General features: G+C 34.4%; 1 protein-coding gene across 1 annotated transcript in view; it reads right to left on the reverse strand.

The window, feature by feature from the left end:
- VWA8 (von Willebrand factor A domain containing 8) overlaps positions 1-16704 on the reverse strand; it is a 187725-nt gene that overhangs the window by 80422 nt on the left and 90599 nt on the right. The window contains exons 22-25 of the mRNA XM_021530815.4: positions 16184-16260; positions 3909-3984; positions 3159-3294; positions 1708-1827 (exon numbers count right to left, since the gene is read on the reverse strand). Of these exons, the coding sequence (XP_021386490.4) occupies positions 1708-1827; positions 3159-3294; positions 3909-3984; positions 16184-16260 (409 nt within the window). The remainder of the gene's footprint in view (positions 1-1707; positions 1828-3158; positions 3295-3908; positions 3985-16183; positions 16261-16704) is intronic.

Here is a 16704-nt window from a genome sequence, read left to right on the forward strand (position 1 = left end):
ACATTGAGGTTTCTGGAAACAGAGAGATCTTGCCTGTCATTTTAATGAAGCTGATATAATGAGGGAGAAATCAACTTCAAGAAGAAATACAAGTCAAATGAATGCAGGAAAAAATAAGAAAAAAAGATTTTAAGAAAACAGAACTGGTTGAATGGAACCCATTTCTGAACTCCTTCAAAACACCATAGAATGCAGGGAAATCTTGAAATGCAGGAAGGCCCTAATGCAAACCCAATTAAGAGGTCTAGAGGAAAGACTGAATTTATTTTATCTTTTCTTACTGCCTGTCTTGAAGTATGGTAAGAAATTTCACAAGACATTATTTCCATACATTGGCATTATTTTGATACCAAACATGTAATCTACAAATCGAGTTTATTCATAAAGAGTCTCTGAACAGTTGTACAACACTTTGAAGAAGTATGATCAGATCCTGCAGAAAAACAGAAGAGACCCTAAGTTGGAAAAAATAATATCAGTAAAGAACCCCAAAGACTTAACCACACCTCTGCCATGTGGATCAAGAGCAGTAACATTGGGATGATTGGTTTTGTGTAAAGGGTCCATGTAAGGAAGGAAACTAGGCTATGAAAAAGAATCACAACAATAAATTCTCTTGGGGTAACATAGCTTAGTGAAATTCAGATCCAATGAGTTTCAGACAGAGAATGTCCATTCAGTGGGAACCTCACCTGAAAAACAAAGAACTATCAGGTAATATGGAACTGTGTTTGCAACTGCTTTTGTGAGTATGTTATTTTTTGCAGATTAAGCATTATGCCAAAGTTAACAGCAAAAACCACATATATTAAGGTTCCTGCATATAAATGGCCAAGCTAACATAGATAATACAGTCAGTGCAGTTTGGAGGGTATTCAGTTTCTAGCCATAATGTAGCAACAATACCAAAACCTTGCCAGAGGCCCACTTAGACTAACACTAGGCTATAGAGACAAAGGAATTCTTCACCACTTGCCCCTGTGTAGCTTGATTTCTTGTTTTTGCCGTGAGATGAAGCTCTGGGGAATCTTTGCTGACACACAGAATTTCTGGGAACTACCAGGAGCTTTCCAAAATAAGGCTTCTGTTGATATTAAAATCATTGATGTGAAACTTGGACAGGTTTACCTGATACTAAGATAAATTCAGTATCTTGTCAAACATATATATTTTACTAAGGCCATATGCATGGAGAAGCAAACAAAGATTAAGAAGCAGGTAGAACAGTGCTAGCAGCAAAAATATAGTAGCCTTTACTATTGAAAGCAAAGAAAAAAACATCCATGAAACTACCATCTCTTGCACCAAACAGTACAGTATGTGAGCTGTGGCTTGTTTGATATGGGGGAAAAAATAGTGAGCAATTGAGAGAGCTGTCAGGTGTCAAGCTTACAGTTAATTTGTTTGCAGTATCTGTATACTCTATACACTCATTAAGCAAGATTTCCATAACCTTGTGTCTGCAATGTGCATCCAGGTCCCATAAAACAAAATAGTTTTAACACAGATGATCACAGCTTTTTCATTCAGGGCAAGTTTGGGCATTTTTATTAAGATATTTAAAGTTACATGATAGTCTTAATGTCTAATGTGAAACAAAGTATGAATATGCATAAGGCCCCTTCTCCTCATGGAATCGAAGTAATAAAGACAGATATTCTATTAGTCAAGTCTATTAAAGATCATAAATTAATATTAATCACTTACCTAATGTGCCAAAAAAGTCATTACCCAAGAAAGGAAATCCAGGCCTATTTGCCAGAACTATCATTCTAAAATCAGGATGAATAACTATTACGTTTTCTCTCCCCTCTACATGAGCATGATCTGGAAAAGAAATAAAATGTATTACTTGCATATTTAAGCTTTGCAATACTAAATGAATGAACATAATTAGATTAGGTGAAGAATTCTTAGAATTAAAAGAAAAATTATTCTAATCTAATTACATTCTTCTTCGAATTTGAAGAACATTTACAAAAAAAAGGGCTCAATAGCTTCTTACATGTCATTCAACTGAGTTTTCTAGCATGCATTTTAAAGTTTTATAGTTGGTTTCACAAAAATTTAACCAAAATGCTTAATTGAAAAAACCATAAAAATGCATCCACTGTTCCTGAGGTGGAGACTACCTGTTTTCTTTATATTTAATTTCACTAAAAATGGTGAAGCCAATGGTGAATAAAATGTGATTTTATATAGGTCTGACATTATTTGATCTGGGAAGTCAGGACCGAAATTCTTCCTGGTTACTACAAAATTTATGAGAAGACAGAGATACATTATTTAACAGATGTGAAGACTCTGGTTCTCCAAACCTACATTCAGAATCTTGTTCCTTTTCAGCATGATTCCACTGGCACATGGTGTTTGGGAATCCTTTAACTGCCTCTAAAAAACTACTGTTATAATTAGGACTGGCTAGCACATTATTTTAGAATAAGCCAACCTACAGCTGATAATGACAAGCAAAACTCAGGTGTGCCATGTCAGTATTGAATGATTGCTACACTCAAACATTATTCCCCAATACAGTTAAAATAAAACTAATTACATAAAAGTATGGTGTCTAGTAGCATCAAGAAATACCTTCAAACATGGTCTTTTTTTGAAAAATAATGAAAAATATTTATTTCCTGGAACTCAGATGAATTAAATTCCATCAAATTACAGATAGCCTCATCCTGCAGGATACAGTTAACTACTGAAGTAACCATATAATCAAGTAAGCATATATAATACTTGATTAAATAAAACCCGTAACAATTTGACCCTAGATATACTCCTATCTTCATTCCAGACCTGATCCAATGATACCCCAGCTGTCTAGATGGACATAACCAAGATCATAGTTTTCTCAACAAAATTTTTATTTTTTATGGTGAATGAGAAGCAGAGAGGTCATTATGCTTTCTGGGTTTAGTTTTTTGGGTTTTTTTCTTTTTTTTTAAATCTTCAGCAAAATTCAAGAATACTAATTTAAAAAAACAGTCGCTATTGCAAAAGTAGTAAAGAAAATTATTGCAAATTCTTTAATTGTAAAATTAGGAACAAAAAATTTATCCATGTGGACTGGTCTATGTTGCTACAGAGCAACTGAAAACCAGTAACATGTTACATTTTACTGTAAATGGTGAAAATGCTTTCACTCTACTTACTGGCAACAATTCGCCTTCCATCTGACAAAACCATTTCCCCACTTTCTACTAAAGTTTTTAAGATACAGGTAACATTTGTTGGTGCTTTGTCCGCCTCATCAATTACCAAAATATGTCCAAACTTCACTGCTTTTACCTAGAAGAGAAAGGAATCATAACATCACTGCTGGGACCTGCAAGGAGCTGAGCTGCATTACAGATTTCTCAGTGAGCAGCAGTGACACCTCGGCGGCACTGAGACAAGAAACGGACTGAGAACAGGGATAAGCTGTGACCAAATCATAATAGAAGGAAGAGGAGGCAGGTGAGGCAAGAAAGTTGAGTGTTTCCATTTCTCCTGGATAGAGATGGAAAGAAATATGCCAGGGAGGGAAGTGACTGTGAACAACTTGGAGTGTAGACAGAGAAGTGCAAAGCATCTAAGAACTGAAGAATGGCTGCAACAGCTGTTTGGAGCCCAACTTAGCATGTAGGTGTGAGGTGCTACAAAGGAGAAGGAGGCAAATATCACTCTACAAGTTAGATTGTGTCAGGTTAATAATAAATTATTTCCCATGCTTATTTTTTGTGTGGAAAACCCCAAGATTATCATCTTATTCACATTTGGCACAGCAAATGTGACAAATGTGGCCAATAAAAATTAATAAAATGTTTGTTAATATACTTACTCACTGTGCCATGAAAAATCAAGTCCCCAACATTTTAAATTAAAAACACTTCCAAATATAAAATCCAAATGCTACTACTGACCAGTGGTGAATCTTCATAGATAATAAGACCATCCTTTACAGAAGGTTGTAGGGTGAGGCTTTGGACAGTGGTATCCCTGAAATGTGGAAAAACAGATAGTATTAATTAAAAATACACAGGAATTTTAGTTACAATTAAATGAAAAATGAATAAATGAAAAACTGAATAGTCTCTTTCTAAGAGGAAAAAATACTTTTTTTAGAATACATGAATAACTGGTAACAACAGTATGCCTACTTAGTGGTCAAATGTGAATATCCCTGACTCTGCCAGGACTTTCACAGTAGTTCTCCATTTCTCATAAACCCTTAAAACAAAACCACTGAGAAAAGAATCGGTATTTTTTGTATGCAGGCACATTACTGATGTTACTATTTCTAGTTAATTATGCTGAAACTGTCATTTATGTGACAAACAGGAATTGTTACTGTTTTAGCTGTTCTCCACATATCATCATGAAAAAGCCTACGAACAAATAGATCCAATAACCTACCATGTGGAATTCTTAAAATAATTATTTTTAGTTCTAAGCCCTACTGGCTTGCTACATTTTATATCATTAACAGTATAGGCTCTTAGATGGGACAGAGGCTTCAGCAGCAGAGTTTCTTTCTGAAATTTTGTGTTTGAATTGCTCAATTACTTTTTCTTCCAATTTAAAATAGTGCTATATAAAATCTGTAATGAGAATATTCCTTAATCTTCACTTTTTAATCTATTTTAACCACCACTGAATGTACAGATAAATCAAAAATAGTTGCAATTCAGAAACATAAAGCAACAGACATCACCACAATGGAATCACTGACATAAATTATGTCCATAACCTAGGGAAAGGCCCTCCTGATTGTATAAAATACATATACTTAAAATACCAGACCTTTATCATGATCTGCATAATCAACCCCATTTACTTTGGGGTTCAGATGGACCAATGAGCTAGAGCATAATCCAGACATAGGTCATGACAGAAGATCTCCATGGCTTCCATGTTTTCATGGGCAACAGGAAATTCAGTCTTAAGGCAAGCTGGTTTTACCATCCCTTTCCTCCTCCATTTCAAAATTTGGATTAGTCTGTGTCAAAAGAATGATGGGCTGATCACAGGACAAAACCCATCCAGTAAACCTCTCTTAACACTGGTTGAGATACACATATTGGTCCACTGGTAAGGTTGGTAAACTTTGCAATGTATGTAACATTTGATACAACAAACCTCTTACCTTTCACAGCTGTGCTGTGTAACAAAACTGTTTCCTTAAGCCTAGCTGACTCACTCTTCCAAATATTCACTTAATTCTATCTTTAATTTTGCAACACCTTGTAAAAACCAACAATTCTGATAAGCTCCATGGGTACAGGAAACCAAACAGTACTGTAAGCAGCACACCACTAAGTGGCCAGCTTCCAATTACAATTTTAAACTGAGAGGATAACTTGCACCTTTCCTTTATTTGAAACTGCTGTCAGCAGGATTTCTGTCCCTAATCACTAATAATTTCTTATTTAGTTTTAAGCCCACAATTGATTTATCTCACAGTTTCCATGCAGAGAAATAAAGCAGAGGGCAGAAAGAGAGACGTTGTATGTTTAGCTACTTGATCTGAACTTCAATCCAGAAGGGGAAAGGTTACAAAGATGGGACCACATCCTTTTTATTTAACCCTGTCACAAGTAGGCAACCCTGCCTCAAATAGTTATCTTAACATCATCTCCACTTGCAACATATAACATTTTAAAGCATTAAAACAAGCAGTAGCACTAATCTATTATCTTATAAATCATACTGTGAACACAAAAACAAAGCTTCAATTGTCATCCTGTGTGTCTAAGCAATTTATATGCTGGGCAGAGAAATCAATAATGGATCCAAAAATAACAACAAACCAATGATTTTTGTTTCTTGAACACACATTATTTAGGGACTAAATTCTCATTTGGCATGTATCAACCTACATCCACTAACAGTTAACATTTCTGGTTCAAGCCTATACAGTTGCAGATGAAAAAGAATTTTAAAATGTATAAAACAAATGCTACAGTATATGAAGATCACAGTCACAGGTACTAATTAGTCAGAAATAACTCAAGGAAAAATGTTCTGAGGAATTAATACAAAGTAAAAAGGGGAAAAATTTGTCAAACTTGAACTGTGATCCCTTTAAAGTAATAGAAAGGTGAGAAAATGAGAGGACCTGAGGATAGCATAGGCCAAGAATAATGTAAAGGAAGATGAATTACAGGATACTTTACAGATCATAAATTTGCACTTAGGAGATAATGCATGAAAAACAATAAAATGAACAAAACACATCAGGAAGTGAAGACCTCTAGGGATGCTGTGGATGGTCACAGGTGATGACACAAGAAAAGACAAAAATGTCAAATGGTGTTTCACTGTAGCATGAAACAGTACTTTATTTTTGGTGAGCGAGCTAATCCTCTGGCTCTGCAGAGATTACTTACAACCCCCTAATACAGAATTATATATTATGCTTAGTATTTCATAATAATCAGCAGCCCAACAAAATCCTTAGGATGATCTCATTCTTTAGAGAAGACAGATTGACATATTTTCGGGGAAAATAAACATTACAAGAGTTTACTGTTCATTTAAGTGCTATTACAAAAGTAGCATATTCTCATTCTTTAGAGAAGACAGATTGACATATTTTCGGGGAAAATAAACATTACAAGAGTTTACTGTTCATTTAAGTGCTATTACAAAAGTAGCATATTCAGAAAACATATAGATGGTATCAAACTAAAATAAAAACTGACATCCTGAATCTATCTTCTATTTTTTTTCTTATTTCATCTTATCTTTATCTTAACTTATCTTATCTTTATATTTTGTTGTTGTTTGTGCTTTGTTGATAGTCAGCCTTAATATTTAAGGAAATACATTGGGGGATTTGCAATGTATTACAGAAGTTAAATGTAAGTCAAACATTAATTCCACTGGCTTGATAATATAAGTATATGCAAAACTCCTGTATTTGATGAGGCTATTTAGACATGTATGAATGATTTTACAAAGGTTATAACAGATTAATGTTATTTTCCTTTCAGAATTATATGCTATACACTTATATATAATTAATTTCTGTTTTTCAGAAATCTACCGTGACCCAAACAGAGTAAAGAATGGCTAAAAATAAACTGTCTCCTTAGGGTTTTTTCTTAAATTCCCACTTTGTAATGAATTATGTAAATGTAAAGGCACTGAAATAAAGAAAGATAAAAACACACTAAATCCAAAATATTTTTGAACAACATGGCAAGCAGCTTTTCCTAAATGCAAAATATGACTGGCATTCATAATTCCCACAGGAGAGGAACTAAAAACTCCAATTCACTTCCCCTTAGTAATAACAGCACCTTAATAATAACTAACAAAGACATGAATACCAAACCCTCCTAATTTCATCACATTCAGCAATGAAAATAGGTCTGACACAAAGAAGCAAGACTGTAGGAATGTAGAGTGAGAAAAACGTCTGACATACTGTCATCTTACTCAACTGATTTTGTCTTCGCCTGATTGTAAAAGAAAAATACGAAAAGCTCACTAATGTCTTTCCTAAGAATGTACTTTTATCAAGGAAGCCATTCTCACAAGTGCTCAATTTAAAAATAAAAAAAAGAAAGAAAAAAAAAGAAAAAATGTTTACTACTACATACATCACTATGACATACATCAACTATGCTGATAGGACCACTCAATTCTTAGTAGGACTTCTGAGAATTCTTCTCATGTTTTTTATTAGCTCATATCACTGTCTTTTAGTTATTTTTTGCTACTGCTGCATTATATACCCTAAAGGCAGCTATTTCTGAGGTCTGCAGACTGACTCAAACATACTGCTGTGACAGTTTCTGTTTCACTGACAGCAATGCCTTCCTTCTGGAGAACAACTCTGAACTGTGTCAGAAGAAATTTCCATCAACTTCAGACAGTTAGCTGTTATTCTCTAGTTTAACAAAAGGTGTTCCAATGCTTTATTTTAAGATTTGAGTCCCCAGGAAGGCTTATGCCCTAATGCAGGACACAATGTCAGGGCCCCAGCTAACATCACAAACACTCACATTCTGTGGAATTACTCCATCTTGACAAGCACAGAAGAATACAGTCCTGGATTCTGTATGTACTTACACTGAAGCTAAAAGGGTAAGGGATAATTTGTGCAAGACAACCTTGTGTTCTAGGAGTCTCTGCTCATGGTAACAAGGTTATATAAATCAAGCTCAGGTTTGGCCTTCTTCTGATTCACCACACAAAACTTCATGGTAGTTGAAAGGAAAAAACAGAGATGTAGAGTGTATGCTTTAGAAATTCTCCTTCATTTCTGTGAGACATCTATTATCTAAATACCTATGTGCATAGATACGTATTTCTTCTCAATTACATGTCAATCAGACATGAACATACCCATCTGCTGTGACCTAATTTAAAAGAGTATTTGAAAAATAATTAGTCCAAAGGCCATTTGAAGCTGTTAATTGGTCAGTTAATCCACTCACAGATTATCCTGATGAAGAGCAGGCAATCCCAACAGAAAGAATCAATCTGCACGATTTTGACATTTACAAATTAATTTCTTTAGTCAACCCATCACGGAGCCATTGAATTGCATGATCTGACCGCTATTTTAGGAAATTCTAAAATACCTGAAAAGCCAACCAGACGTCTCACTCTGTTAAAAATGACCCTGTAAAGGCTTTTAGACTTATCTGTATGAACTGATAATTAAATTCACCTTTTTTTTTTTTCCCTGCTAGGCTGTTACAGCTACTCAGCAGGACATAAGTTTGTTTAAAATGCAAGAAATTATTTTGACTATAAAGGTACTCATTACTCAGTATGACTGCAGGTGGCAGAAGAAAGGTCAAAGGGAATTAAACATAATTCATGTTATATGCTTAAATCTGAAGGTACAAAATTACTTGCATGTGATCCATCTGCCAAAACAAGATGCAAAATTCACTCACTCTGATTGTAAGATCCATATATGGGGAAACATGACACCCTGCAGCTTCCCTTACTGCTTGTAAGAATACATTTAATTGAGTAAACAGTGAGAAACTCTTACTTCAACTTTAGAGGAAAATGAAACAACAGGGTCTTCTAACCTGAGCTATTTCTCTGTAACAGCTATGCAGCAGAATATTAAAGCAGAATTCAAAGCCTACAAAAAAGAAAAATGAAGTAGCTTTCTAACACCTGGAATCTGACAATAACAGAGCTAGTCAGCCAGCTTATGAAAAGCTAACATTAGAAACAGGGACCATCGGCTGGCATAAAATTCTGGAAGCTTTGCAACTCTGTATTGGCTGAAAATGCATTTAAGAAAACAGGCAAAAAACAAGTAAAAAACCATAAAGACATATATTTTATAGTCAATGCACTCAGCGCTTCACAACATAAATCTTCATGACAAAAATGTATCATCTTATTACTAACTCCCAAACATGAGCTACTATAAAGTACAATATTAAAAGAAAATAATCTAAACATTAATGATGCATTAATCATGAGGAAAAATTACCCAGACTTTTGTTTTGTGGCTGCCAACAAACAAAAACACAACACAACATCTCCCCCAGCTTTTGCTGTGTTCAACTGAAATAAACCAGTGCAACTATAGAACACTTCCTTCAGCAGCCCACTATAGAGATAGCTTTTCTGTATTGTTCATTTTTAAAAACAGACCTCCAGAGCTATATCAGTGTTTAAGATATTTCATGTGGTCCTATATTCAAGAGATGATAATCAAATGTAATTCTAAGAACAAGTACAATATAATTCTAGTATCCACCAGTATCTTGGGCAAAGGAAGCTGTTTCTTCTGGAACAGCTTTTTAAATTGGAATTTTAAAAATCTGAAGTCAATAAAGCTGAAAGGGTAGTTTTAAATTATCTCAATAGGGGAAACAGATAACTAGATTTTATACATATTACATGTGCTGAAAAGGAGGAAAAGAAAATCAAGATCTAAAGATTAATGCACAGTTTGTAGAAAGTATTGTTCATAGGGACACCATAAGCTCATTTTCCTACCTCAAACTCCCTATTAAGTGGATTGCTAAAGACCACAGCAAAATTACGTTTCTTTTGAAAAGGCTAACATATGGAAACAGGTAAGTTTTGGAAAAAAAATTACTGATTAATTTTTTGGAAAAAAAAATTACAGAGTACTGTAATTTTTTAGGGAACTAGAAAAGGCACAACACAAAATGCAGCAGATATTTAAAATGAACCCTGTATCACACTTTCCAATCATCAGTCACTAGAATAAATACTGTAACTCTGACAGGAAGATGTGATATCAACTCAAGATGCTTTAAGCAAATTCTTTACAAGGAAATGTATTGGGACACATAGAACAAGATAGTGTAATATCTTGAAAGAGAGTACTAAGATCATCAGATACAAAATAGAATTTTGATAGCAGTTAGTATTCCATTGACAGTGTCAAACATCACATTTACAACAAAGATAAATTGCTGTAGCATATATGTAAATACTTAGAAAAATAAATTATCTCAACTTGTAAGAAAAAGATGTCAAATGTAGAACTAAAACTTAACATGGATAATTTAGGGGTAAACCTGTTTTATTAAAAGCTAAAGAAGAAAACTTCCTACATTCTCTATTTCAAGAAAATGCATCACATCATGTTTACAAGCTGTTTTAACACTTTTGACTTCATTGAGAATAACCCTCATACTCTAAAAAAAATTCCTTATTTTTGTCATATGATTAATATTATCTTTTTTAACAAAAAACTAACTTCCTAGAATACGATTTTCTTGATACACAGAAGGAGAACAATGGAACGAAACTAATCATTTCACATCTGCAGATTCACTGAGGTTTTGAGCAGCAGAAAATCCATTCATAGCCATCAATAAATTATTGATGTAGATTACACTGCAGTCTACACATCAAAAACTTCCATTTCTGTAAGTGATGGTGATGTTCTTATGCAGATCTATACACTGAAAACTTTAGAATTGAAGTTGACTAGCTTTACTTATCATGACTTCAGTGGCTACATCGGTAGTAGCTCAGAGGAGGGATCCAGTTCTCCCACTAGCTAAGAGTAACCAAGTTCCCATCACAACATAAAGGAATCAGTACTCTTTACTCCTGATCATTTTCAATTGTACAGAGGAATATCTGTGATAGACAGCCAGCAGAGGAGATTGTGGACTCCAGATTTTGCATTTTCTACAGCTAATCTGTCACTGACACAGCATGGAGCTGAAAACATAACTGAGAAACTTCTGCTTAACAACCACTCATTATTTCCATGCACATCAGAACAATAAATAAATTATGTAGAAGTTATAAAATTTAATCTCATTAACACACTGTGTTCTGAAAAGAATGTTGAGTCTGAAGCTGCTTCTTAATTCTCACAACTTGAACTACTCTCCTACTAACACATTTGAGCATCAGCTAAGGACAGTGCAAATGGCCTCCTCTCATGCAACAAGCACTGCTGGATTATATAATTTTATGAAGGTAAAATAAACTCATTTTAACTTTTTTTTTTTTTTTTTAAGACTACAACATTACTACAACATATCTAGAATAAGAGCTAATCCAGCTGCTACCTTGCAGAAATCACTAAATCACAGAATCAGAACGGTCGAGGTTGGAAGGCACCTCTGGAGGTCATCTAGTTCAACCCCTCTGCTAAAGAGGGCCACGTAGAGTCAAGGTATTCAAGACAGTGTCCAGCATCCAGATTTTGACTATCGCAAAAAATCAAGGAGCACAATGTACACCAAACTTTAAAGAAAAGATTTTGACATACAGAAATTAACTTCATGCCTTCCTGAACCTAACAAACACGTTTCTTAGTACACAGATGTTCTGCAATAAATTTTTTTGTAAAGGCACTATCAAGACAGAGAGGTTTTTGCTTGCTATCAGAGCAATTAAGAGCACAATTCATGATGGCAGATGGTAATTTCAGAGATTTCATGTTACCAGCAGCTCTTTTTGGCTATGTGACTTAAAGCGAATCCAACACCAGCAGAACAGTGGTGACAGCTTTCTCAGGTCTGTTGTCCACAGTATTTTTCCAGTTGTTTTTAGTTGCCTAAATTAGTATATCAAAATAAACTACATATAAATATTTCTTCTATTTTTTATGCTTTTGTATTAAGCATAGGAGTGTATTTTGATGAAAGCTAAAATCAGATAACAGTATATGACTCCAAAAAACTTGATGCATATATATTAATCCACAGGCCTCTCCAAATTTAGCACCTCATTTATACCACCAGAAACTACCATAAAAAATTGTTCACTAAAGTTTACATCTTCCTAGTGAGAACCTAGGCTTTTAGGAAACTCTATCAAAAGTCTCTTCACAATCCCCAAAATCCCCACAAAACCAAAAAACAAAACAAACAAACAAAACAAATCCTTCCAAAATCCCCAAACTGGAACAATAAATCAAGTTTGAACTAAAAACAGAAGGATAAATGCTGTAGTTCTGTATATATAGTCATCACAAAAATAGTAATTGCAAGGAGGAGAAATCATTCTAATTGAAATACAAAAAACAGCTTGAGAGTATGACTTAATTCTAAATAAACGCAAACTTAAATGTTTAAATGACAGATAAAGAACTTCTTACTCCAGCAAAATAATTCTTTCTGTAAAATTAGTTAACAATTTGACGATAAGAGAAGTAAAATTAATCTCTTTTTTCTTTAGTCGTATCAAAAGAGACAACTATTTAGAGTCCATAATACTTTCTTCTGACATTTTTATGTAGGAGAGCTGGGAATTTACAGTTTTATACTTATCTATTGCTCTCATCAGTGCTAAGAAGGATTTTACAGTCTTAATAGGGCATATTTTCTTGCCTGAGTCTTCTCTAAAGTTTTACTTTTTATTCATTCTTTCTGTGGAATCTTCTTGATTTTAGAGACTTCGTAATTCAAAGCAAGATACCACGAGGGAACAAAAAAAAAATCAAGATACAATGAAACATAAATTTACAATAAAGAATAATAAAGCAAGATATCCTCGTGAGGGGAAGCAGAGGAGCACTCTGTGGTGCTCTTCTGAACTCTACTCTGTGGTTCCCAGGGAATGGCCTGAAGTTGTGTCAGGGAAGTTTAGTTTGGATATTAGAAAAAGGTTCTTCACCCAGAGAGTGGTTGGACACTGGAACAGTTTCCCCATGGAAGTGGTCACAGCATGTCTGAGTTCAAGAAGTATTTGGATGATGCTTTTGGGCACAGGGTGAGACTCTTGCTCCTGTGCAGGACCAGCATGGACTCTGATGATCCTAGTGGTTCCCTTCCAACTCAGCACATTCTATGATTCTGATTATCAGTTTCCATGAAAATTATTTTCCTGATTTAATGAAACACTAACTTAGTCTACCAAATTTAACTTCAGATTTTTATGTAGAACCACTGGAAAATTCTTTCCACATCACTCACAGGAGAGACAGCAAAAGTAGTAACAGAAGGGTTCATAAAATAATGAGGCTTTCCAGAGTTCATGAATTTAGGAGCAACACAAATACTTTGTGACTTTGTTACATTAGCTTGGAGAACATCATATTTACTTACAGCCAGTTTCTTAGTTACTGTCTGTAAAACCAGTACATGTTTAATTTCTATAAGAACTCTTAAAAGTTCTTTAATATTAGACAAAGTAAAGCTGTTGATTATTCTGTATAGCTGGTGTCCTGGGTGAACGAAATGGAGACAACTATACCAGGAGGGTAAACAAAATTTGGGATTTCTCTGCTGCAATTTACTCTTGTAGGAAAAGAGTGACAGGGCAGATGAAAGTTCTTAACACAGAAAAGCAGCAAAATGCTTCATAAGTGCAGATGTAGGAAGAAGCTGCACTGAGCCTGTGCCATATTACCTGTTTCCATAACCCCACAATTAATGCAATAAAAGAACTGGTCTACTCCCGATCAGCTGCTAATATTAGGAAGTATGTAAGAGAAGGCAGCCAACTTTTTGAATAATTCATAAGCACACATTTTTCTTAATTTCTGTCATTATTGAATTTAATTGCAGCTTCCTTCCATTAAGGTCTCCTGCTTTATGGTACTGAGATGATTATAAGACTTACAAATTTCAAGAATATAAAACTTCTCAATGAGATGCTGTAGGAAAGGCTAAGAGAAAGGATTTATAACCTCCATAAGCAGTCAAAACCTTTAGGTCAGGCTGACCTTGACCATGTGAATCTGTTGCAGAGCAAGTAAATACAGACGTTCCTTTTCCTGTATTTTAACTCCTCTCATCTTCTTGAAGTACAAGACATAAAATGTGAGATTTTAAAATGACTTCTGGTAATAGCTTATTGTCTCTAAGACAAATACTCCCTGCTTGAATGTCATTGAACATAAGTAGAGTTAGAGCAGCCTTAGAACTCCTTACACTCTTTCAGCAAGACAGTAAAAAAACACCAAACCAACAAAAAACTCCACCCTAATGAATTTGTCACGATCTGTAATTCAGGTATGGAAGCACCATTAAAAGTATTATATTTAGAAATACTTTTCTTGGCATGCTTAAAGGTACTTACGGTAGCTAGCTAGGAAATCTGAAGAAACACACACAGCTATCAAAGATGAAGTACACATTCTAGAATATTTTCTAATAAAGTAAATCTATGCCATAAGCTACTGACTGAATCTCCTCCGCAAAGTATGTAAAAGCCTACTAGGAAACTGTTTGGGTTTTTTGTAAACTTGCTCTTACTTTGTTTTGAATCCAGAAGGGTGCACTAACAATACTGTAATCCTTGTTTAAACACCTCTACCTTGTAAAGTATAACCAAAATATATAGACTAAGTTCTTCACATAGCATTTCAAAATACTACCCAGGAAATAGAAATTTCTAATTTTGATATATTCACAAATTATTTTTGAATAATTGCATAGTGCTGCTCATCATTTTCTGCTTCATTTTCTACTTCAACCTCTCTCCAAACTCCTGTAATCATAAGCAGTACCTTATAGAGATTGTAGAACACTGTTTTGGCAAGACAATAAATGCACATTTTTCTTCCTAGTGATGTCTCAACTAGCATGCAGTAATTTATACATTCTATAGCCACATGAAAACCCCAAACATGGTGGTTATAAAGCTGTCTCCTGAGCTGTATGAATTCATATTAAGCACTGTTCTGCTTCATCACTGGAGAACACACAAAAGGACACAAATAGTGTAGTACTTTGTGACATAATTGGGATTTGCAAAAATCACAGTGTATTTTATCCAGATGAAGTGGAAGCAGGAAAGTTATCACAAAGCTGAAAGTAGGAGGTCATAAAAGCAGCATTTCATATAGAAGCAATGGAAGTCTAGAATAAGTAGTATAAAGGAAAACAACAGTAGAAAAGTAATGAGACAGAGTTATCTGAGTATCAGGAATACAAGTACAAGACATTTGAAGACAAAAATCTGGGTGAGAAAGTGAGAGAGAAAGTGTTATAGAGACTATGCTGTTAATGGGCAAAATACCAAAGATCGACATTTTCATTAGCACTATTTAAAAAACAGTGATTGTGGAAGGAGGCAGGGTGATGAAGCTAGGAAGTTGAAGACAAAGAGATAAAGATTAGGAATGAAGCTAAAATGGGATTCAGTTAAATTGAAAATGAGTCTTCTAGATATATTTATTCTTTATTTCCATGTATTAGTTTCAAGTTCATGTTATATAAAGGAGGCAGATAATTTCCTATTATTTCAGCTTTTGAATTATTTTCAGTTGGTTTATTGTCTTGAAGTCTGTTTTTTAGCTTATGATGTAATTTTCTAATCCAAGCTCTTATGGGTGAGAAAGAAATACATGCACGTAGCAGGAGTGCCAAAGAGAAAAAGCCAGAAAGTCTTTACTATGTAAAATGTTTCTTGTCTGATGAGTAATATATTCAAACACCTTTTCCCTCACACAATACCTCATGCTAGGGAAATCTTTCTGAAAATGACAGCAAAATATAACTTGTTTTTTGAATGAGGTTTAGTATCAGCACACTCTGACTTCTACTTCCTCATGTATCAAACCAGGTGATTGCATCACATTCTTGCACCCACTCCTCAACCTGTCAGCTTACTGACTCTGCCAGACACATTCTGTAATCTGTGTGTCACTTGCCATAATAAGGGGTCTTTGTTCAAACAGTAAACACACATGAACTTCAGAAACGTGAGTTTTAATAACATGAGCAATTTGACAAAAACAAAGAAGTATGATAATCTAACACATTCTTACCTATGCAGCTGTATATACTCTCTGGGTCTGTTTAAAAGGTGAAGGAATCTGTCAACAACCTTGTTTTTCCCAACACCCTGCAGTAAACAAATATAATATTAAGACATAATACAGGTGTACATAATAAGAGCTATAAAACCAAAAAAGATAACTTGCCAAAATGGTTAAAATACTCTCCCATACTCCTTAATAGGTAAATACAACTGCAATTCTATTTCAGAAAATTCTGAACACAAGTTGATTACATGTATTTTATATATATATATATATATATATATATATATATTCAAAAAATACCTACAGGTATTTTGTGAATATATAATGTACAATAGGATTGTGTCCCTAGAGTTATGTCACACATGCTATACATCCTTTAACTAACACAAGTTTTTCCAGCCTTTTTATTTCACAAAGGTATTGCAATGTCAATGCTAGGAAGTTGTCTTGCACTTAATATGCAAAGTTAATTCTTGGTGGTCATAGGAAACATCCTGTGAATGTCACATGGAATTTGGCCACAG

This window comes from Lonchura striata, chromosome 1, assembly GCF_050655825.1.
Source record: "Lonchura striata isolate lonStrDom1 chromosome 1, ASM5065582v1, whole genome shotgun sequence".
Lineage (NCBI taxonomy): Eukaryota > Metazoa > Chordata > Aves > Passeriformes > Estrildidae > Lonchura > Lonchura striata.